Raw genomic sequence first — 25,880 nt, forward strand, 5'->3', positions numbered from 1 at the left:
GTCAGAGTTAAGTGGAGACCTTGACATTTTAAAGTTTGAGAACTACTGATTTAGACCAAAATGCAGGTTTAAATTGAATTCGGCAATGAATCTCTGTATTAACAATTAAACAGGATTTTTTACAAGGCTCCCTCAATTGTGTCACGATACATACGATATCTCTGATAAGGCATATCGTGGAGACATTGTATCGTCTCAGCGATAATTATCACCATATCGCCCACCCCTACCCAAACCCTAACCTCCGTGGAGTGAGGCGCTATCCTGCCGACGCTCAGTTGTCGAAATGTTGCGTTGTTGAAAGAGCGAGATTTCCCCAGCAAAAAATACCAAAAGTCCAAGGGGCGCTAGCTAAAAATGACTATTTTGAACGTTTTAGACAATGATTTTGTATCACACTACATGAATAAGTAAGGAAACACACAGCAAACAGCTACATTTCCATCTATCAAGGCCAAACCACATTGAACGAAAAGATTTTCATGGAATGATTAATGATGAAATTATGACGTTTCTTCTTTTGGAACAAACAAAATAGCAAAAAAAGTCTTGTTGGAGAGAAACTGAAAAATGACATCAGAAGTTATTTGTCCACACTGAAAGTAGACAACATATATTTTTATTGGTATGACCATGATGGGCCACATAGACATGCCGCAGGGGCCGCAGGTTGAATAGCGCCGGTGTACACAATTTAGTCCATTTTGGTGGGACTAGTTGGTTACATAGACCGTTTTGTCTACCCAGGACGGAAATGCGAGAGACTTGGAAAGTATTTTGTACCGGCTGCCCTTAAACTGTACAATGAAACACACAATGGTCGATTGACGAGACTACCTTCCTAACCTAGGACGACGGAACTATAGTTTTACTGACTCTGACCTCTAAGGACCTTCCAAGGAGGGTGCTCATGTGCGTCTGGCTGTGACACCCTTTCTAGTTTATTTTCCTTTCGAGTTGTTTTTTTCGCACTGACTTTTTTGACACTGCACTATTAGGTTGTGTTAGTAGTTTTGGGTATTTTTGCTTGTGTTTGACATGACAGTGAGATACTTGTTGCACTAACTAGAATTGACTGCTATGGTCACTTTTGATTTGGACACTGTACTATTTGTTCCCTCTCTTGATGTACCTTGCTCTTTACTGTACTCTGTTCTTGTTTTTCTTTTATCTTTTTCTTACTTCTCTGTAACTTTGTAAATAACCTTATACTGCTGTGCTGCCTCTGGGCAACTGATTTTCCCCCTTGGGATAATAAAGGTATCTATCTATCTATCTATCTATCTATCTACCGGTATCTATCTATCTATCTATCTATCTATCTATCTATCTATCTATCTATCTATCTATCTATCTATCTATCTACATTTGAACAGAGGTATACTGACACTGAGCATTTATGGAGATGCAAGGTTTCTGCCCCATAGTGACGATATATCAAGTTCTTCAGACTCTGACCCTCCCCCCCACCCCACCCCCACTCAATCTCTTTGCCTCCTTTCACTTCCATCTCTCCATCTTGACCCCCTGGGTCAAAGCACCAGTCACTTTTCTCTCCAGCCGCATTCACACAGATCAAGTTAAGCGGCCCAATGAATGCAAAGTGCTACTTTTCTCCTTTTCTCTGCGGGCGTGGATGAGGGCACCTCTGTCGTAACCGCGGTTACCCCGGGGTCCCAGAGGAGCACTCGCTGTCGAGATGCAGGCTGCGAGAGCGTCTGGTACTTCACACACACAGACTCACAGATGAACACACACACACACACACACACAAACGCGCATGCGCCCACACACGCATGCACTGACAAATCTCTCGCACACGCATGGCTATCCACATAAAGACGGGGCTGTGGAGTCATGCTCGCACGCACACACGCACGCACGCACACACACACACACACACACACACACACACACACACACACACACACACACACACACACACACACACACACAGCCACGTAACGGTCCTGAAAACGTCAGTCAGTAACTTTTATGGCTGTGGGGGACAGGGGATTAGTATGGTGTTTGTAACATAAAGGAATCGTGCATAGATTTTCCGCCACGTTGCCCCCTCCTGGGAAAAGCATGTTGGTCCCTTTGTCTGCCACAGAGAGCTGAGTAGTGAGTACACCTGCTTTGTCTCACACTAAAAACTCTGTCCTCAAATATATGTATTTGGCCACCGACGCCCATCCCATAATATTGTGTTCCAGGGACCTCCAGAAAATAATATATATATATTGGAAGATTTGCACAAAAAAATAGCAGAACTACAAGCTCATGGCGTGGCTTGAAGTGACGCGCTATGAGTTTGCAGATCTACTAAAAAGTACACACACACACACGCACGCACGCACGCACGCACGCACGCACGCACGCACGCACGCACACATTCAACGAGTGTCATAATCCTGGGATTAGAATCATAATGATTTGCAAAATGGGTGAAGTAGAAGATGATTAGGAGAGAAAGCAATAGAAGGGAGACAGTTGTGCCTAAAGCCAGTAGACAATTAGCCAAGCCACTTTTGATTATTATCCCTGTATTATTTCTAAGTATAACTCTGGGTTTCGTAAGACCCGATTGCCGGTGTGTTCTCTACGCCAGGGGTCTTTAACGTTTTCAGGTCAAGGACCCCTTAGCTGAGAGGGAGATGAAGCAGGGACCCCCTCTACATGTTGTATGAAACTGCGTTGCAGATTTTCATTGATTTCATAGATAGATTCATAGACTTGTTTGACATCACTTAAATTGTCGATATTTTGTAAACCTGACCTATCACTCAGTACTTGGTCTGCTCCTTTTGACCTCTACACCAAACACATTTGCCGAAATAGCCGATCTACAAGCTCTCAACGCCTCGCGCTGCGAGGCGTTGAGAGCTTGTAGATCGGCTATTTTAGGCCAGAGTTCTCCTCAGAATAGGGATGCGAGGGTTCAAGTTGTTAGTCTAAAATAATGATCCAATCGCACAAAGATTTGGCGGCCCCCATACAGGTCTGAGGACCCCCCAGGGGTCCCGGACCCTCTGTTGAAGACCCCTGCTCTACGCCTTGTCCTCTTGATTTGGACGAGGGTGTTGTTGATCTGTTCACGCAGCATTACTTTTCTCCTGAAAGCCTGGACTGATTAAAGCTGTAAATAAGATTTAAGAGGGCAGTTACTATCCCAAATAAGATAATGACCGCCAGTTTGAAAAAATTTGTCATGACTTGACAAGAATTAAATTAAAGCTCCTTAATTAATATTGTGGGAGTTTTTGGTGCTTTTCTAATAAAAACGGGTTTTTTAGAGTGATGTAATTATCTCTGGAAATCCCTGGAAATTATTGTGCAACATGAGTCAAAACTGAGAAACATCCAGGAAGGGGATTGTTGTGTTAACTGAAATAGATACGGTATATATTGCTTTTTGGGTCAAAACAGATTCTTTGGCAGCTGCGAGTGACCACAGCTTGATCTCACCGGTAGTATTTCAATCGGCCCCTCGCTATTTCTGACTGGAAAGCTATGTCATCAAATCACAAATGGAAACTATTTGGCTGTATTAAACTTGAGGTATTTTCACACAACGTGTCTTGACTTTGAGCCTTTCTTGTAACTCAAAAACAATCGTTGCCCTTCTATGAAAATCGAACAATTGAATTGTGATTTCACTTTATTTAATCAAAGCCTAAACCAGGGGTTTTCAACAGGGGGTCCGGGACCCCTAGGGGGTCCTCAGAGTTACTACAGGGGGTCCTCCAAATCTTTGTGTGATATAAACTTTTTTCTCCTTTTTTACATTAACCACTTGAACCCTAGTGTCCATATTCTGAGAACTTTAGGCAAAAATAGCAGATCTACAAGCTCACAACGCCTTGCGCTGCGAGGCGTTGTGAGCTTGTAGATCGGCTATTTTCGGCCAAGAGGTTTTGTGTAGAGGGGAAAAAGAGCAGACTAAGTACAGAGTGAAAGGTCAAGTTTATTAGGTAATGACGGCTCAAGTGGTTAAATATCTGAAAACACAAATTGACATGAATCCAAAATACACTGATGATTGTGCTGTCAAACAATGAAACTATATGGAATCTATGAAAAAGTTGTGGAGGTCCCTGCTTCATGTCCCTCTCAAATAAGGGGTCATTGGCCTGAAAATGTTGAAGTATTAGGTAAAATAATAGTGTGATTAGAGTGTTTCACACTGCAATCACAGATAGGTGCTTTAAAATGCTTGACATGGATTCTTGTCATCTTACAGTGCATGTCTTAGGTGTCTAATACTTGTCCATAATGTAAATGTACATCATTCCCGACACTGTTGTGTCCAGTTGCAAGAATGCATGCACATCTATTTTAGAGAAGATTGTTTTTCTCCAGCAGTGGACAGAATTCCCCAGGCCAGGGTTTCGTGAGGACATTGTGTCATTATGACAGCAAGTGACTTAAAACAAAAGCAGCGCACTATTATATCCGTGAGTCCACCCAAAGATCATTTTATGAGCTAATCCAGGACATTGAGATGGACCCATAAACTTGTAACATAAAGTTGTTTTTGAGGACTGCAGTGCACTCAGATATGCTCCCTTTATAGGGAGACCTCTTGGCTCCATAGTAAACTTAAACAACATATACTGTATACTATATACGGTAGAACGGGTACACGTTATAGTGTATTATTATTTTATGCTTTAAGTATTGAAAAATAGCAGATATACAAGCTCACAGCGCGGCACCGAGTGCCGCGCTGCGAGCTTGTAGATCTGCTATTTTTGAAAAATCGTGAAAATTTCAATTTTGACCCGATTCTATAAGTGTCTTTTGAATCCTTCTAAGACTTTTTGAAAAACCTATGTTTCTATGTCAACAATCTGGCCAGCCATCGTCAAAGAAAATGTCCTTTTCACTTAACTGGAGCTCAGTTAGTCTGTTCTTGAGAGACTACTATGTCAGTGGTTCTCAAACTTTTTCATGTGAAGGACCCCCAAAATGATAGGTATTTGGCCACGGACCCCCATCTCAAAATATTTAGTTCCAGGGACCACCCAGAAGCAAAATTTTAGTTACAAACGTTCGCTTTGAAAATACATGTATTCAAAGAGTTGCACACATTTTCATGACTTTTTCAAAAAATAGCAGATCTACAAGCTCGCACTGTGAGCTTGTATATCTGCTATTTTTCACTGGTTAAAGCATTCAATAATTCTAGGCCTAAATGGGTTAAAAAAACACGAGGATTTCATTCTCCATCTTTGCGTTTCTGAGAGTGATTAGGAAACAGTGGAGGCCAAATGCAAAATACAGGTCAGCAGCAACATAGACTGCTGGGAGATTATTCCTGTCTACTGGTGAACATTCTGATATCCTGTGGCTCCCATTCATGTTGTTTCTACTCACTGCTATTACCTAATTGCCACTACAGTTGGTATTCAGCCCAGACATCAGTTGTGTATGAATAGCATTACGCATGGGTTTTCACAGATTCCTACAATGGCATAAATATTTACAATGTAGGACAACTTCGGATTCAGAGGAGAGTTGAACTGTGACAAAGTTGGGAAAGGTTTTTTCTTCTCTGCCGGGCCGAAGTCCAACAGTTGCTCTGCTGCCCCTCCTTATGTACACGTTAAAGATCTTCATGTTCATTTAACTCGGAGAGGAGTACAAATGGAACCATTGCTTCCTGTTGTCTCTCTGTTAAATTATGACCAGGGGTCTTCAACGTTTTCAGGCCAAGGACCCCTTAGTTGAGAGACAGATGAAGCAGGGACCCCCACAACCTTTTCATAGATTCCATATAGTTTCATCGTTTGACAGCACAATCATCAGTGTATTTTGTATTCATGTCAAGTTGTGTTTTCAGATATTAAAACACTTCAATCGTCAATAGTTGTCATTTCACTCTGTACTTAGTCTGCTCTTTACCCCCTCTACACCAAACCTCTTTGCCAAAAATAGCCGATCTACAAGCTCAAAACGCCTCGCAGCGCGAGGCGTTGTGAGCTTGTAGATCTGCTATTTTTGGCTACAGTATGGTTCAAGTTGTTAATATAAAAAGGATTGGAAGATTTGGAGGACCCCCTTTAGTAACTCTGAGGACCCCCTATGTGTCCCGGCCCCCCTGTTGAAGTCCCCAGGATTTGACTGTGTGTGTGCTCGGAGCTGCTTGGCTTCGAATTGCAATTGTGTAAGGGAATTGTTCTCCGCTCCACACTTCTATACGGTGAGCGCTAATCGCACGGCATGCTTCTCACCTTGGAAACACAATCCTTCTTGGGTTCACACACTCTCCTCTTTTTACAGTGTTCCCTCTCACTTCTCTCGGACGCTAATTGAAGACTAATTGAGCTCCCATTCAATCCCTCCTGGCCCCCATCCCAAGACTACCAAAGTGACTTTGAGGGTTTGGACCACCACCGTTCTCTAGCAAGCATATTATGCACGCACGCAACCATGCACACACACACATGCACACATGCATGCACACACACACACACACACTGGTAAGCGTGACATTTAAGACATGGTATATGGCTATTCTTATCCCCAAAGACTGCACTGTCCGCTAGCATATCGTCATTGTCGGGTGAAAACCTTGTATGTCCAAAACCGTTGGTTTTGCATTTATCATTTAAAAAATCACACTCGTGTGAACTGAGCGGTGGTGTGTGTGTGTGTGTGTGTGTGTGTGTGTGTGTGTGTGTGTGTGTGTGTGTGTGTGTGTGTGTGTGCAACAGCGCCCCTCCCTTAACATGTGTGGTCAGAAAAGGTTACTGCAGGCTACAGACAGACAGACACGGAGACACGGAGACAGACAGACAGACAGACAGACCCACACACACGGCCACGTATAGGAGCGTTGTGACCACCGCTCAAAAATTATATAAACTAGTGAAAACAGCCGATCTACAAGCACACAACGCCTCGCATCGCGAGGCGTTGTGTGCTTGTAGATCGGCTGTTTTCACTAGTTTTGTGCGACAGTCTTGTATGATGAAGCAGGGCTTTGCTTTACCAAAAGACGTACACATTTGAAACTTGGAGATACGAGGTTTCTGCCCGACAGTGGCGATATGGACGCGTCCGTCTAGCGTGCGCGTGTAAAAGGGAGACATACTGTAGAAACAGAGAGAGAGAGAGAGAGAGAAAGAGAGAGAGAGAGAGAGAGAGAGAGAGAGAGAGAGAGAGAGACCTTTAGAGCATGTGTCTTTGTGTGTAGAATAACTTCATTAGTGGGTATATTTAGATGAAAGAAGCCCGGGGGCCACAGCTGTTCCCCCGGTGGTCCCTTTATGGACCCCCAGGGCTCCACTGGCCAGGCTTTTAATAAACACTTTATACTCCATTCTGGCATGCAAAAAGGCCAATGCATGTGCACTCACTGTGCGCAGAATGCATGCACGCACGCTAGGGGTGTAACGATATAGTAACTGCATCGAAATATCGTTTTTTAACTTAAGAAATCGAAGTATATCGAAATGAAAACAGCTAAAATCGAATCGTATCGTTTGATTTTGTATCGTATCGAATTGGCAGTGCAAAGAATCGACTACCTACTTTGTATTGTTTTTAGCATTTTTAAGAAGAAAAAATGAAAAGGAGGGGTTTAATTACTTTTCCATTCCATATAGCTACACTGGTCTATCGATAAATGTGTGTAATCTCTGGGTTCATGTCAAGGTGCAGGTTTGTCAATATACAATGTCCATGTATTTGGCATATAATCACAGTGTTTGCTTATTTATATCCATAATAATACATGTTTCCCTTAAAAACCTGCACTATCCACACCTTTCGCACAGATTTAACTTCTTTGCTAAATAGTTACTACATCGATTTTAAATCATTGAATCGAATCGTATCGTATCGCCATGAATGAACCAATATCGTCCATGTATCGTATCGTCAACCATGTATCGCGATACGTATCGAATCGCTATTAAAATGTATCGTTACACCCCTAACGCACGCACGCACACAAACACTTGCACTTGAGAGGATAGGCTCATCGTGCGTGCATTCCTTTTCTTTCGTCAGTCCAGTGGAAAAGGTGAGCTCCAGTAAAGGTGAAGTGTTCTACGGTAGCCCAGTGGGTGTTGAGGAGCCCCCACCGTGATGGAGATGAATGAGGTGTGATGTGTCTGAATGTCAGGACCAGGCAGACTTAATCGTCGCTGGCGGGCAAAAACCTTGCATGTCCAAAACCGCTGCTTTTCAGGAAATCGGGGAAAAAAAAGAATGTGTGTTCCGATGGATTCAATGTAGTTATCATTTATTCTATTCTATAATTTTTATCCCACGATTTTGCAACCCATTTTCACCCAGTGCCAATTGCCTATGTAATCCTGGGCTCTGCTCTCCCTCTGCCGCGCCTGGGGAGACAACGGACTGACCTCATGCTTCACTTCAATGCATGAGTAGTCCAAGTTGTTTCTTTTCACCTGACAGGAGTGATTTCCCCGTGATGGACGTTGCACGTGGGAGGAACAACCAGTTACTTTCCCCTCCATCAAGCGCCCCGGCTGGCCAGGGGGAGGCATTATTGAGACCAGGATTACTGCATGTTTTTGTGAGGGCATCAACCCTAGGAGACACGGGGAGATCATGCAAACTCCACACAGAAAGGCCCTATCGCCGATAGTTATTATTTATTCACGCTCCATGTTAACACGTTTCATTAGATCAATACTTACAAAACCCACAGACACACTTTGACTTTCAAAATGTGTCAAGAAAACAGCGCACAAAGCATCACTAACAATGCTCACTCACGTTCTTAGCTTTCAGATCGGCTATTTTCTGTACTTAAGCCTGACACTGTTCTGTTGTATGGCGAAGTAGGGCATTGATACAAATGTAAAAACACACACCCATACACACCCACACACACACACACACACACACACACACACACACACCCACACACACACAAAAATGTGTTGGCATTATGGAGATACAAGGTTTCTGTCCGACAGCAACAATATCGTCGTTGTCCGATGAAAACCTTGTATGTCCAAAACCGTTCATTTTGCATTTATCATTTTAGAAATGATTTAAACTAATGAAAACAGCCGATCTACAAGCACACAACGCCTCGCAACGCACTGCTTGTAGATCTGCTGTTTTCACTATTTTTGTGTGACGGCCTTGATGAAGCAGGGCTTAACTTTGCGAAAGAACGTACAAATGTGAAACTTTGAGATACGAGGTTTCCAGCCGACAACGACGATATGCCTGCCGGGTTTGGTTTACGACTTGCGGTGTGCAAATCAGTCTGTCCCTAAGGTGTCCGCTGACAATCCACAGGACTATAATGGTCTCTTTAGTCATTGAGACTAGATTAGGGTTTCCGAGGGAGGGGGAGGGGAATTCAAATGTCGTGCTGTCTTAATGAACTAAATAAATTAAGTTAATCTACTTTTAAGCATTACCATTTTACCAAATCATTTGTTTATCAGCTATCTGGCAAACAATAGAACAGTGAAGTCATTACGTGACTCGCTCATTCCCCGGTTCCACGGAAGTAATTCTCTATGGAGAATAACATTGGGTCATCTTAAATCGTCTCATATAAGCATTGTGGTCCAAAAATAAACAAACGTCTTTGCGATATTGTCGGCGAGGTGGCTCTGTATGGTTTATGATAGTCAGTTACTCATAAGAGATAAAGCCTGTTTCTAGCGAAAATGTAACTAATTCGGAGACAGTAACATTAGTGTTTTTTCACCATCAGTTGATTCTTCATATCCATATGAGTCAAACCGCTGAGATCATTTTTTTATAATTGGAACACAGTTCTTATATGCCGTGATATGAAAAAGGTCTATGGGAATTCAGAATGGGGGAAGAAAACCGCGAACATGGTAGGATGTGTAAATTACGTCACACTTCACTACTCTATTGACATTTTTTATCAAATTAAACTGTGGGCTTCATATGTTACAGAGATTCAGCAATCGTAAAAAAATGCATCCTCTTTGCCACTTGTACCCACACAGACATCCACACACGCGCGCGCGCACACACACACACACACACACACACACACACACACACACACACACACACACACACACACACACACACACACACACACACACACACACACACACTGGGAGCATGGAAGGCCTCCAGCACACTTCATTACCAACACAGCGCTGCACTACAGTAGTATTTTTTTTCACCTGGGAGTTCCTCACAGACCCGTCCAATCCCCCTTTATTATCCCCACCTGAGACCGGCCAATCCAGGCCCTTCCCAGTAACCACGGTTACGCTTTGTTTTGTTTACCATTGGACGGTCCGAGGACATCTTAAACCTACCTAGCGACAGTGGTGTAAAGTAACTAAGAACATTTACCTAAGTACTGTACTTAAGTACACTTTTGAGGTATTTGTACTTTACTTGAGTATTTCCAATTTCCAATACTTTTACTTCTACTCCACTACATCTCGGATTCAAATATTGTACTTTTACTCCACTACAATTACGGTATTTTAAAACTTTAGTTATTAGTTACTTTGCAGTTGTAAATTATAATATTATAAAACACACATTAACCCACTTAAGCCCTATTTTATACCTAGGCTATTAGCTAATGGCCGATCTACAATCTCACAACGCGTTGCATCGCGACGCGCTGTGAGCTTGTAGATCTGCTATTTTCAAACATTTAGTACTTTTACTTTTGGTACTTTAAGTACATTTTGATGCCAACAATACTTCCATACTTTTACTCAAGTACATTTTGAAATCTGGACATTTACTAGTAAGGGTGCCCTCACACCAAAATACCTAGAATAGAATCCGCCAATGCATTTCAATGAGAATGGACTGTTTTTTGCCAGTAGAGGATTTCTGCAAAAAATGCTCCATTCTCATTGAAATGCATTGGCGGATTCCACTCTAGGTATTTTGGTATGAGGGCACCCTAAAGCCCTTTGCACACAGGCGCGTTTAACCGCACGGATAACACGGACAATATAATTTTTTGAAAAGAAAACAATGATTCTCTATGACCTCATGCACACCAGCTCCGAATTAGCCGTGCGACGAGTGGCTGCCGCCGTGCGTTTTTTTCTCGATCGAACCCAGTTCGATTTGTGCGTCTTGTCGCATGCGGTAAAAAAACTCATCACTCCTTTTATGACTCCTTTTTGGATCCGCAGCGCCGATTCCGCACAGCCTTGCACACCAAATCCAATGCGTTTTATTCATGCCGCAAACGAAAAAAACGCAACTGTCCTGTGTGCAAAGGGCTTAACAGAGTACATCTACACTGCAGTATTGACACTTTCACTTAAGTACAAAATGTGAGTACTTTTTCCACCTCTGCTACTTAGCGATCTACAGCATGACATGAACATTCTGCTTTTTTCCCTTCTTTTTCTTCATACTATTCGAGGGACAGTCAGTGAACGTTCTAACAGAAGTAGTTTGGTGGAGTTTGCATAGGGCTGTCCCCTCGCTCTACCATCTGTTAAGACATTCTGTTTGTTTTCTGGTTTCCCATTTGTTTATGTGGTAACGATAAAACTTTGGCACCTTTTGAGAGCTCGATGCAAAATAAGCTGCAGTATTTAGTTTCAAGTCAAGGCTAGTGGGTTTTAGCAGTTTTAACTTTCATTGACATGGCTCTAAACATAGCGCACAAGCAAAGTCATCTGTTAACCCATTCAGAACGGGTACACATTATGGTGTATTATTATTTTATGCTTTAACTGTTGAAAAATAGCAGATATACAAGCTCCCAGCGCGGCACCGAGTGCCGCGCTGCGAGCTTGTAGATCTGCTATTTTTGAAAAATCGCGAACATTAGAAATTTGACCCGATTCTATAAGTGTCTTTTGAATCTTCTAAGATTTTTTGAAAAACCTATGTTTCTATGTCAGCAATCTGGCCGGCCATCGTCAAAGAAAAGGTCCTTTTCACTTGAACTGGAGCTCAGTTAGTCTGTTCTTGAGAGACTGCTATGTCAGTGGTTCTCAAACCTTTTCATGGGAAGGACCCCCAAAATGATATTTATTTGGCCACGGACCCCCATCTCAAAATATTTAGTTCCAGGGACCACCCAGAAGCAAAATTTTAGTTACAAACGTTCGCTTGCTCGATTTGCACACATTTTCACGACTCTTTTCAAAAAATAGCAGATCTACAAGCTCGCAGCGCGGCACTCGGTGCCGCGCTGTGAGCTTGTATATCTGCTATTTTTCACTGGTTAAAGCATTCAATAAGTCTAGGCCTAAATGGGTTTTAATGTAACTGACAGCATGAAAATGGACCTAAAATCACTGTTGGAGTTAAACTAACACGGAGGGTTTTGCTGTCTAAATGTAACAGGTAAAAACACTTCTTCTCAACAGCAGTTCCATTTTGGCAGCACCAGTGTATTGTAATGACAGAAGGCAACCTAGTTCAATTGTCCTCGTGTTTTTCTTCAGTCAGCCACACAGATAGGACAGTTACCTTGTGATTCATTTTTTTTTATCAAGAGGGAGAAACAGCCGAGGCCAATCTGTGTTCCAAGCCCTGCCAAAAAAAAAAAATCACACTTGTGTGAACTGAGCGGTGGTGTGTGTGTGTGTGTGTGTGTGTGTGTGTGTGTGTGTGTGTGTGTGTGTGTGTGTGTGTGTGTGTGTGTGTGTGTGTGTGTGTGTGTGTGTGTGTGTGCAACAGCGCCCCTCCCTTAACATGTGTGGTCAGAAAATGTTACTGCAGGAGTGCAGGCTACGGACACGGAGACAGACAGACAGACAGACAAACAGACAGACAGACCCACACACACGGCCACGTATAGGAGCGTTGTGACCACCGCTAAAAAAAAAAAAAAAAGATGTCTGATTTGAAAGCGGGAGGCTATTCCAGAGAAAGCTATTGCTATTCCAGTGCGGAGACTGAGGTTTGACTCGACACAACCCAGCGTTACCACAGCTTACATCAACCTTACACAACCCCGTGACACGAGCGAACATTTACCAGCATTTAATAATGCAGACCCGCATAGCCTTAATGCGAGCCAGTAGTGTATCTGTCTGCGCGCCACTTTGAACACGTCCAAAGTTTAGTTTCATGATGGCAGTCTCACAGAAGTAGGCATTGGTGCTGACACTTTTGGAGCGCAAGTGATGAACAGTGGCATCGAGTTCCATTAAGAAGAGTCATTATGCAGTGTTTTATGGAAAACTGACCAAATATAGGCTACCCCTGTGAAATATCTTTCATTGCCTGCGGAAGGTTACCCTTTCAAAACGGGTACACATTATAGCGTATTATTATTTTGTGCTTTAACCATTGAAAAATAGCAGATATACAAGCTCACAGCGCGGCACTCGGTGCCGCGCTGTGAGCTTGTAGATCTGCTATTTTTGAAAAAAAGTGAAATTTTGAATTTTGACCCGATTATATAAGGTGTCTTTTGACTCCTTAAGGTTTTTTGAAAAACCTTTCTATGTCAGCAATCTGGCCAGCCATCGTCAAAGAAAAGGTCCTTTTCACTTAACTGGAGCTCAGTTTTGTTTGTTCTTGAGAGACTACTATGTCAGTGGTTCTCAAACTTTTTTATGTGAAGGACCCCCAAAATGATATTTATTTGGCCACAGACCTCCATCTCAAAATATCTAGTTCCAGGGACCACCCAGAAGCAAAATTTGAGTTAAAAAGGTTCGCTTTAAAATACACATATTCAACGATTTGCACACATTTTCACGACTTTTTCAAAAATAGTAGATCTACAAGCTCACAGCGCGCTGTGAGCTTGTATATCTGCTATTTTTCAAAAGCTAAAGCATTCGATGATTCTTGGCCTAAATGGGTTAAAAGACATGGTTGGGGAGTACGGTTGCTTGACTGTTCCCAGATGGCCCAAACATGAATTTCCTTCAAATTGCTTTAATTAATTCATATCTTTTAGAGAAGGCAGTGTAATTACTCTGACAAATACATGCTGTAACCCATGGGGGAAAAAGCATGATATAAATTCTTCTTCTGTGAATGTCCTCTTGGCAGTTCCAGAGTACTCCTTGGGGGTTCCACTAATTGCATTTTAAACATTATGGTAAATGTGCTTCCTCGGCCAGATAGACCTGTTTCCGATGGATACCGAAATATCTGTGCGTTTGCTTCGTTGTTCAATTTTTCCAGCAGTTGAGTGCAGTTAGTTCTCTTGAAATAACCATTATATCCATTGGGGGAAACTGGACCTAATGTGCTGCACTTAAATGATAATAATATAATGAAAGTTGAATGAAAAAATATACCATTTGTGCTGACAATGAGTGCACACATTTTGGCCCAAATGGAATTTAAAGCTAACCCTTGCAGCATTAATGTCATATTCTCCCCATGAAGTACCCAGTAAAATAATGGAGTGTTAAGGTTACATTTTTACACTCAAGATTTAAACGAACACAGGCTTTTGCTGTGTACATGGGACCACTACACCTCTCAGCTCTGTGCAGCACACAGAAGAGGGAAACGCTAAGGGCATATATCACCCAGTGCACGCTTTTATCCAAAGTACCTTTACAGTACAGTGAGTGCATTTTTAGCATGGGTGGACCCAAGGGGGAATTGGAGGACCCCTAATTCTGGTTCTGTGAGAGGCCACTGAGCTGAGCCTCACGGGGCTCTTAAAAGTCCACAGCTCGAGAAACACTAATGGAAAAAAGCTTGGATTTATTTATTTTGCTTTAAAAGTGTGGATGTGGCAGTGTTTGCTGGGTTTCTTTTTTTATTTATCTGCTAGTCAAGAGCTTCGGTTTTGCTCCTGCAGTGTTCCCAGCCTACCATGCATCGCCTTTCATTGCTGGAGAATGGCATCCTGTGTGTGTGTGTGTGTGTGTGTGTGTGTGTGTGTGTGTGTGTGTGTGTGTGTGTGTGTGTGTGTGTGTGTGTGTGTGTGTGTGTGTGTGTGTGTGTGTGTGTGTGTGTGTGTGTGTGTGTGTGTGTGTGTGTGTGTGTGTGCGTGCGTGCGTGCGTGCGTGCGTGCGTGCGTGCGTGCGTGCGTGCGTGCGCGTTTGCGCGTGTGCGTTCATCTGTCATCATGTTGATTTGAGAAGAAATGTATTGATGTATCAAGCACATGTGATGTTATCGACCACAACACACTTCCGCTCAGCACCCTGCGAGTGATTTCTCAGTCATCGAGAAAGACAATTTTGTTTGAAGAAAAAGAAATAAAAGCGTATGTGAACAGAGTAAAAAAAAGAACGAACAGAAAATAGCACAATGCTTCTTCTCGCTATAGCTGCAGAATCTCACAAGCGGTAACGGATGGACGCGGACTGATTTACAACGTTATTCAGCTGCTGTGTGTGTGTATGGGTACTCTACTACAGTATATGCGTGTACCCAGGGGCGTCACACCAAATTCTGGGCCCTGGGTACAAGGATTCGCTGCGGGCCCCCCATGAATGTTAACTATTGAAAAATAGCAGATACACAAGCTCACAGCGCAGCACCAAGTGCCGCGCTGCGAGCTTGTAGATCTGCTATTTTTGAGAAATTGTGAAAATGTGTGCAAGAAACCTATGTTTCCATGTCAGTGGTGCTCAAACTTTTTCTTGTCGAGGACCCCCCGAGATGATATGTATTTGGCCACCTGGACCTCCATCTCAAAAGTTGAGTAGTTTCAGGGACCCCCCCCCCCCCCCCCCCCCCCAGAAGCAAAATTTGAGTTACAAAGTTAAAAAAATACATATATTCAAAGATTTGCACACATTTTCATGCTTTTCAAAAATAGCAGATCTACAAGCTTGCAGCGCGGCACTCGGTGCCGCGCTGCGATCTTGTAGATCTGCTATTTTTCAATAGCTAAAGTTGCTATAGGGCCCCTCCACCTTGGGGCCCTAGTAACTCAGTTCCCCACTTTCCTCCCCTTGTGACGCCCCTGCCTGTACCTGTGTGAACCAGGGTGCAAAGATGTTAATGTGGCTAACTTGGCAGCGATTACATTCTCATTATACTTACTGGACCACACTTGCGTAGAAGGGGGGGTTGGTAGGGGAGGGGGGTCAGTGTCTACCTGGGGGGGCTACCTGATCACTCTGCCAGACCCAGACCAAAAGAGAAACCTTACACTTGACCCTACTAAATCCTTTCTGTCAGGGTGAGACCACCTCCTCCTCCACACACACACACACACACACACACACACACACACACACACACACACACACACACACACACACACACACAGCTCTCTTTATGGTCCAACAGCCACACATCAGCCCACATACAGTTCAGCTCTGGGTGCATCATGCAGGGACGTGCTGGGCCCCTGATTCAGCCCGGGGAAAAAGAGTTGGAGAGGCCCTCATTGCGCGCTATAGAGAGAGATCTCTCTCTATAGCGCTGCTGCTGCTACTCAAAGATTTGTGACGAAGTGACAAGCCAGTGGGCCAATTACATGAGTTATGTTTCGTCGTTGTCGGGTGGAAACCTTGTGTGTCCAAAACCGTTTGTTTTGTATTTATCATTTTAAAAATGATTTAAACTAGTGAAAACAGCCGATCTACAAGCACACAACGCCTCGCGCCGCGAGGCGTTGTGTGCTTGTAGATCTGCTGTTTTCACTACTTTTGTGCGACGGCCTTGTATGATGAAGCAGGGCTTTGCTTTGCGAAAAAAATGTACAAATTTGAAACTTGGAGATACGAGGTTTCTGCCCGACAGTGACGATTTACTTTGTTGGCCGCCCAGCCCCCAAAGTGGAACGAAGGCCGACATTTTATTTTAATTTTTTTTCCTAATGGCCAGCCTGGACAGGCTGGGAATGAACCGGCCGTTCGGGAGTTGTCCCGCTTCTCCCAATGGCCAGCACGTCCCTGGGTGCATGCGTGGAAAATGTGCCTAGAGATTGAAGGAAAGTGCTGGTACTTTGTTCACGCTTTCTCATTATCACTCTCTTATCACTCTCCCTCTCTCCCTCTCTCTCTCTTTCTCTCTCTCTCTCTTTCTCTTTTTCACAGTCTCTCTTTTCCTCTCTCTCCCTCTGTTGTTCCAGCGCCCTGCCTTCCTCATTTCAGAGCGGAATGCTCCGTAATTAGAATGAACGATCCCTTCCTCCCGAAGATTATTTTTGTGTTCTGTTATTTTTGCCCTCCCCCTTTTCCCTCTCTTCTTTTTCCCCCCTCACTTCCTCGTGTGTATTTTCTCCTGTATGATTTAATTAGCACTGACTGTACGCTTCATCCCAGGCGGCAATGGGTTCTAAAAGAGAAATATATGCCCCCCCCAGCGCTCTGTAAGCAATGAAACGCTTCAGGGTTTTTTAGTTTGAAACTGAAATAATGTATTTGTTTTTAAATCATTTATGTTTTATCTTGCTGTCGACCTCCAACAGAGAGCCGGGATTATCTCGTTTTCTCAACAGATAACCTTGGTCGTTGTTTTTCTCTATTGAGCCTCAAGAGAGGGAAACTGTTCAAGAGGAAACACAGACACAGGCATTTCTGCACTGGGCCATTATTCATGCCCTCAGCTAAACCCATGTAATATTGTCTTTTAAAGGAACTGACAACTTGATTTAAAAAGTCATTATTTTAAATGTCATGTTGGGTATTGTGTTCATCAAGGTTGAACAGCCATCTTAACACAATTACTGCCTTTTAATCTGAAGTTTGCTTGGTGCCTTGGTGCCGCGCCGTTTCCTCCGTAGGCAGCCGCTATTATTTTGAAGGGCCGGAAGGGGGTTGTTGTTGTGTTTTTGGATTATCACTTGACGGCAACGATTACGTCATCTAGTCACATGACAGTGTGGGTCCAGAAGAGAAACATGTCTGACTCTGCGCCCAGCCGAGTGAATTTTGTACAGGAATCAGCCCACTCTTTGGCCCAAAATGTCTCTTTTTGAATAATTGGGCCTCTCAATGGATTTACTATGGCGGACCTTCACTTCGCGTGCACGCACAACGTGCGTTGTAAACAAATCGCGGACATTACCGATGCGGGCGGGAGCGGAGCGGTGTACTGTAAGTAATTATACTTTTACAGTAAATACAGTAAGATTGACAGTCCTCACCGTCAACGGCACCATGGTTTTAACCCTTTCAATGATGGTGATGATTGTCAACGGCAGCAGAACAGTTAAAAGCACTCCTCTTTCATGAGTGATCTGCCCTCGTTGGGAGTCTCTGAGAATGTGCTCTCATGTGGCTTAATATGCATAATATGTTTCAGCTCAGGATGAACGACGCCAATTAAGATTAACCATACCATTTATTGCAATGATATAATCAGTTATGCAATGATATTGCGTCTTAGTTTGGCGATGTAGCTCTGCTGTGATAATCAAATGATCTGCTCGAACATGAGACATGATCTGATATATCACAATCCCCCAGAGCAAAGCATGATATACGGATTACATGCACATAACATTGAACCTTCAGTTGCATGATTTAAGAGATCACATCATAATCCATAGAACACAGAACAATCTGTAAACAATACATATAACATTAGTAACTACATTTACAAGGAGGAGGATGGGGAGGTGGAGGGATTTTTTAACACATACAGCTGCACAACCAGTAGTAACAGCTAAACATCTAGAATGAACATAGAACAGGAAGTTGCTTAAATAGACTGACACTAATTGTGTCAATTGTGTAAATCAAAGCTCTCTGTCTTCCGAGCAATCTTCGTTCCTACTCTCACCTATGGTCATGAAGTGTGGGTCATGACCGAAAGTATAAGGTCTCGGGTACAAGCGGACAAAATTAGTTTTCTCAGGCTGGGTGGCTGGTACTGTATCTATCTCCCTTAGATAGGGTGAGAAGTTCAATCACCCGAGAGAGACTTTGAGTAGAACCGCTGCTCCTTCACTTGGAAGTCAGCTTTGGTGTTTCGGGCATCTAGTACGGATGCCTCCCGAGCGCCTTCCTAGGAAGGTCCTCAATGCACTGGGAGGAGACCCCGTGGCAGACCAAAGACCAGATGGAAGTATTATATCTCCACACTGGCCTTGGAACACCTCGGTAAATTCCCGGAAGGAGTGGAGGAAGTTGCTCAGGATAGGAACTCCCTGTTGGAATTGTAACCACTGCGACCTGATTCTGGATAAGCGGATGAAAATAGATGGATGGAGACTACTCCAGCAATTCACCTAGGTTTTCTATTTTGAAGTTCCCAGATAATCCTTTCTTTTCAACATTCCTCAAGGTGTGTCTTTGGGATAGGCTTCCTTTTGTGAATCTTTGGATCTTGGTAGCAGCAAACCATAATGAACCCTAACGTTTCCGGAGTGTGTCTCAGAGCTGAAGCCACTTGATGATGTAAAAGTTCCTCTTACCCACCCTGAGAAGAGAGAGTCCATTTGATAGGATGTGGACTTTTGGGACCAGCACCTGCTCTGGCTTGTCTGTGCGACTGTGGTTGATCCACACTGCTCCGTCTGACACCATGCGGTACCCTCTGGGTCCGTCTGGGATGGCGCTGATGGTGCGACAGGCGTCCAGCACGGTGGTGCCCGGCTCCAGCAGCATCTCATGGAAGGGAGCCTCCCTGAAGAGCTCCCGGAGCTCACCGTCACTCATCTGCTCCAGAGCCTCCACGCTGCCGTGGTACAGAGCTTTGGTGCATCTCTTGGCGCTCTCCAGGCCTTCCTTGCCGTGCACCAGCTTGGTGACCTCAGCGGCCAGCCGTTTGTGGGCCAGCCGCTTGCCGGGCTCCTCTCTCTGCTGCTCCATCACTCTGTCCACCTCCCCCAGAGGCAGGAAGGTGAACAACAACAAGTACCACTCGACGTCGGCATCGGGCAGCCTGAGAAAGAACTGGTAGAGCTCAAAGGGAGTGGTCCTGTCTCTGTTGAGCCACACGGCGTTGCCCGCCGTCTTCCCCAGCTTGTCCCCGACAGAGCTGGTCACCAGGGGCGTCGTCAGCCCGTACACCTCCTCGCCGCTCACTCTTTGGATGAAGTCGTGGCCGGACATCAGGTTGCCCAGTTGGTCTTCGCCTCCCAGCTGGACCTTGCAGCCGTGCACCCGGTTGAGGTGGTGGAAGTCGTAGGCCTGGAAGCACTGGTAGGTGAACTCCGTCAGACTCATCCCCCCTGGAGCCTTCAGTCTGGACTGGATGCTGTGCCTGCTGAGCATGGTCCCCATCCTGAAGTGTCTGCCGGCCTCCGCCAGGAAGGACACCACATTCCACTCCTTGTACCAGCTGAGGTTGTCGAGCACCGTGGCGGTGCCCAGCGGTCTGCTGCTGCTGTCGTGGTGGTGGAACAACAGCTCATGGTTGGTGAAGACCCTGTGGATGCTCTCCCTGATGCTGTTGGTGTTCTCCTGCACCAGCTCCGGGGACAGCCGCTGCTCCCTCTCGCCACTCTTGCCACTGGGGTCCCCGATCTGGGCGGTGGCCCCGCCCAGCACGGCCAGGACGTGGTGCCCCGCGCTGCGGAAGTGGAGGAGGCCGACGAGGGCCAGCAGGTTGCCCACGTGCAGGCTGTCCGCCGTGGGGTCGAAGCCGCAGTACACCGTCTGAGAGCCAGACTCCAGCAGCCTGGGAAGCTGCTCTCGTCCTGCGTTCTCCGGGAAACCGCCTATGAGGACGCCTCGGTTGTACAGAGAGGCCAGCAGGCCGCTGTGAAGAGGCGGAGCGTTGCATGTTGGACCGGAGAGGAGGAGGTGAAAACCCACTGTGTGCAGAGGCGGAGCGTTGCATGTTGGACCGGAGAGGAGGAGGTGAAAACCCACTGTGTGTAGAGGCGGAGCGGTGCAGGTTGGACCGGAGAGAAGGAGGTAAAAACCCACTGTGTGCAGAGGCGGAGCGTTGCATGTTGGACCGGAGAGGAGGAGGTGAAAACCCACTGTGTGCAGAGGCGGAGCGTTGCATGTTGGACCGGAGAGGAGGAGGTGAAAACCCACTGTGTGCAGGGGCGGAGCGTTGCATGTTGGACCGGAGAGGAGGAGGTGAAAACCCACTGTGTGCAGGGGCGGAGCGTTGCATGTTGGACCGGAGAGGAGGAGGTGAAAACCCACTGTGTGCAGGGGCGGAGCGTTGCATGTTGGACCGGAGAGGAGGAGGTGAAAACCCACTGTGTGCAGGGGCGGAGCGGTGCAGGTTGGACCGGAGAGAAGGAGGTAAAAACCCAAGCCGGCATGTTGTGTTCTTCAGGAGGACACGTGATAAATGCTGCCACAGGGCAGAGCGACAGCCATGCTGCACCATGGAGGCTGACATAGTCATATCCATATTTGGGAAAATATGGCCATATTTTGTCCAACTTAAACATTTTGTACTTTGACTTTTGGTACTTTAAGTATATTTTGATGCCATTACTTTCGTACATTGTAGTTTCTATATTGTAGTATTGATACTTTTACTTAAATGCCCACTGACACGCCCCAAAATTATAATAGTATGTATGATACAGTAGGTCACGTGGTCTCTCTGAAAACAGTCTGAAATAGTCTGAAACTCATGTCACAGTGTTATCTGCCCCTCGCCACCCAACAACAGCTGACCAGTATAGTAAGTAGTCTTAAGTACAGTCAATTCATTTGACTGGCTTATAATTGCGCATTCTCACGATGACATCATAAACATATGAACTAAAACGTTTTAAAGTGACAGTACCCCTTTAGATGACAGCCCTACTTTAACTAAAACGTCTGAGTACTTTTTCCACCACTGGTCCGCTGGAGACCTGCCCGGGCACCCGCTGCTCCTTCCTATCCAACATCAGGTTGGGGACCTCTGCAGTGTCGCTGGGTCCACTGTCACACTGTCACACTGTCACACTGTCACACTGTCACACTGTCACACTGTCACACTGTCACTGTCACACTGTCACACTGTCACACTGTCACACTGTCACACTGTCACACTGTCACTGTCACACTGTCACACTGTCACACTGTCACACTGTCACACTGTCACACTGTCACTGTCACACTGTCACCGCTGTGTGTCAACGTAAGTGGTGCCTTGAGGTGGCTCCCACTGGGATCGCCGTGAGTTAACCCATTTAGGCCTAGAATTATTGAACGCTTTAACCAGTGAAAAACAGCAGATATACACAGGGCCGTTTGGGAGAAATGCGGGGCCCTGAGCGAAGTCCAACCCCCCCCCCCCCCCCAAGCGAAGTCCCCCCCCCCCCGCGCCGAGCGCGGCCGCGATTTTTTTACTTGTACGTGTGTGCACGCGCACGTGTGCGCAAACGATTTTTTGTGGCTGTGCATCTATAAATGCTATGGAATTATGCTGCAACTCTACCTCTAAAACGGTAAGAAAAGATGTTTATTCTGCTGCTTTTAATTGTACACGGCCACAAAGCAGTCAAGCAGACTCCTGCTGAATGAATGCAATAGCTGAATGGGACCATGTATTTACTTCACTATAGTCTATCGATCAGACACAAGATTGTCATGTTGTCAGATGATGGGATTCCTCATAACTTTGTAGAACATTACCCTGGCCTTACCTCGCGCAGATATGATGCTCTCTCTCTCTCAACTCTCTCATAAGTAAGTAACGGAAGGGAAGGGAACGCTGAATCAAGTTGTAGGATCCCGTCTGCGTCTCAAGACTAGATACAGTATTAAATCCCATAGCCCGAAGGGACAGTCAGCTGTTGGTGGTTGTCCGGGAGATATCACAGCCAATCGGTTGACAGGGTCTGTCTCCGTCCTGCAGATTGTGGTGTTTGTGTGAAGATTTAATATGAAATCAAAACTAAATCAATTAACCAAGCCTAGCGCGGGGCCCTTGCAGGTGCGGGGCCCTGAGCGACCGCACCGTTCGCTCTACCCTAGAATCGGCCCTGGATATACAAGCTCACAGCGCGGCACCGAGTGCCGCGCTGTGAGCTTGTAGATCTGCTATTTTGGAAAAAATTGTGAAAATGTGTGCAAATCTTTGAATATTATGTATTTTCAAAGCGAACGTTTGTAACTCAAATTTTGCTTCTGGGGGGTCCCTGGAACTAAATATTTTGAGATGGGGGTCCATGGCCAAATAAATATCAGTTTGGGGGTCCTTCACATGAAAAGGTTTGAGAACCACTGAGATAGTATTCTCTCAAGAACAGACTAACTGAACTCCATTTAAGTGAAAAGGACCTTTGCTTTGACGATGGCTGGCTGACATGGCTGGATGGATGGCTGACATAGAAACATAGGTTTTTCAAAAAACCTTAGAAGGATTCAAAAGACACTTATAGAATCGGGTCAAAATTCTAATTTTCACGCAGATCTACAAGCTTGTATATCTGCTATTTTTCAATAGTTAAAGCATAAAATAATGATACAAAATATAGTGTACTGTTGGGTTCTTGACAGACTGCCCAGCCAGCCTCATCCTTCTCTCTCTGACCCTGTCTGTAACCCGTGCGGTGGGAGGCCCCCGTTGAGGTCCACTTTTCAGACGTGGTCCTCCTTTGCAGTGTTAATTTTGACAGGAAATTTTGATTTATTGTAGTCTTTTGAATGACATTTCGTTGGGTTTAAATGCCGGGGCCTTTTCCTGTTGTAGTGTCAGAGCGGCAATAGTGTCTGGGCTCCATCAGCACTGGTTCTACTGTAGCCACAAACATCTGTCTCTTGAGGTCATCTCACATATCAGATTTCCACACTAGCTCTCCTCATCCCGCACAAGGCATTCCGGGCAATCACCCTTCGGACATTCAGTTCCCGTTCCGAAATATTTCACTACCTCGAATATTGGCAGGAGCGATGGTTCTGTCCTCTGTGTTTGTAATGACATTACTTTGTTTTCTTGACATTGAGCTTGAGGCAAATCTTCCCCTACTGGCAGTAGTAGTTCCCTTCCATTCTTCTCTGCTGTGTCTTAGACCACTGGTTCTCAACCTGTGGGTCGGGACCCCCAGAGGGGTCCCCAAATTATTTTGGGGGGTCCCCAGATGATTAACTTAATGTGCAACATTGTTTTCTCACTCAACGGTAAAAAAACAACAACATAAAGTTTAAGAGAGGATAAAATGCACATTTCTAAAGTGACAATTTAAGGACATTGTAAAACATTGGCCAAATTGTCAAATATTAGAGGCAGAAATGGTGAAAATAGCCGATATACATGCTCACAACGCCTCGCAAGATATTTTGGGGGTCGCGGCCTGAAAAGGTTGAGAACCACTGTCTTAGACCAGTGGTTCTCAACCTTTTCAGGACGCGACCCCCAAAATAACCGTATTTGAACTGGGGACCCCCCCCCACCCCGACAAGCACCAAGAGTTTGCATAACACAGTTCTATTATGAAAATAGCAGATCTTGCGAGGCGTTGTGAGCATGTAGATCGGCTATTTTCACAATATCTGCCTCTAATATTTGACAATTTGGCCAATGTTTTACAAAGTCTTTAAATTGTCACTTTAGAAATGTGCATAAACCCTCTATACACTTAAACTTTATGTCGTTTCTTTTTTTTTTTACTGTTGAGTGAGAAAACAATGTTGCACATTAAGTTAATTATCTGGGGACCCCCCAAAATAATTTGGGGACCCCCCTGGGACCAGTGCAGTGCCAACTGCATAGTCATGATCATGATGGGATGTACCCGCTGACTCGTCCTCGAAACAGGTCCATGGTCATAATAAACAGGGAGGGGGCCCGGGTACCACTCCAGAGGTCACCTGGTACCCGGGTACCACCCTGGAGGTCACCTGTGAGTATCTCAAACTCTTTAGTGTTGCCATTGTGGGTCAGAACCATGGCGCATGGAGTCCAGCGATGTGCTGCTAACGCCCACATGATCTTCTCTGGAACATAGCGTCAGCATACAATAAGCTTGCTATGAGAGGAGAAGAGAATTGGAAAAAAGAAAACAGTGTTCAGTATTAACCTTATCAAAAACCTGTTCATAAACTCCAAAACAACTCTCAACGTGTTAGCCCAAATGTCCTCTATCCAGCTCTTTTGTTGAATATTATGGTTTAATAAATACTGTAGTTTTGGGCTGAACAGGCTCATATACTGCACATGAAAGACAGAGACGCCTGGGCAAGCACGCGCATGTGAGCTCAGCCTTGTGTTGAACCCCACGTGCATGACTATGCACGTTCCTTGCGTGTGCTCCATGCGACAGTTTATACTGGAATTGATTTCAAAAGTACTAAGGGGGTGAAGTATGACTTTAACTCTCAGTTCTGCTTTAGCCTCTCATTGGACCTTGCATCACCTCTCCCTGTATGGCCCATTCCCTCCCTGTTGCAGCTCACAGTGCCTCCAAACAATACAGCACACAATAATGCAATGGGCCCATGAGATGTAATAGAGCCATAACACAGACATACTGCATCTCTGCACATAATACGCTATACTGTGCCCTTAGGGCATTCACGAATAGTGATTTTCAGTATTGGAATTATTCAACCTCAAAGTATTCAAATAGTCGAATATTCGACAGGACTGGCCAAACTGTAAAATATTAAGTACAAGAGGCGAACATTGTGAAAATAGGCGTTGTGAGCATGTAGATCTGCTATTTTCACAATATTTATCTGCAGAACCGAGTCACATTAAATGTAATACCTACAATTCCAAGTGCTTGTCAGGGTGGGGGTCCTCAGTTCAAATATGTTTATTTTGGGGGTCAGGGCCTAAAAAGGTTTGAGAACCCCTGGTATAGAGCATTAACAAATTCATCCACCAGGGGCATTGACAACTCATTCTTAAGACTTCCTATCTAGCCAAGCTTTATAAACTAGTGACTTTGATATTCGAATATTCGAATATTTGGTGAAAGTCCTAGTGTGCCCTACAAAGCCAGAGTGCAGTAACTATGGACTAAACTTTGACTGAAAAAATGGTTTAAAAGTGTTTCAACTGGTCAGCCAAACGAGATATCGACATATAAGTGATATTACACAGATTGTATATCTGTTCTTGAGGTAATTTTTTATCCCCCAATATCATGAAGGCTAATTTGAACTTTAGGCTAC

General features: G+C 44.8%; 1 protein-coding gene across 1 annotated transcript; it reads right to left on the reverse strand.

Moving 5' to 3' along the window:
* Positions 1-19,232: 19,232 nt before the first annotated feature.
* On the reverse strand, positions 19,233-24,651 carry LOC308288078 (tyrosine--tRNA ligase, mitochondrial-like; the record flags this gene model as incomplete). The annotated part of the gene is made up of 3 exons (XM_080729420.1): positions 19,233-21,090; positions 21,633-21,706; positions 24,580-24,651. The coding sequence occupies 3 exons, from the start codon at positions 24,649-24,651 to the stop codon at positions 19,233-19,235; spliced, it is 2,004 nt and encodes a 667-aa protein (XP_080585546.1).
* Positions 24,652-25,880: the final 1,229 nt, after the last annotated feature.

This window comes from Nannobrachium achirus, assembly GCF_963921795.1.
Source record: "Nannobrachium achirus genome assembly, chromosome: 7".
Taxonomy (NCBI): Eukaryota; Metazoa; Chordata; class Actinopteri; order Myctophiformes; family Myctophidae; genus Nannobrachium; species Nannobrachium achirus.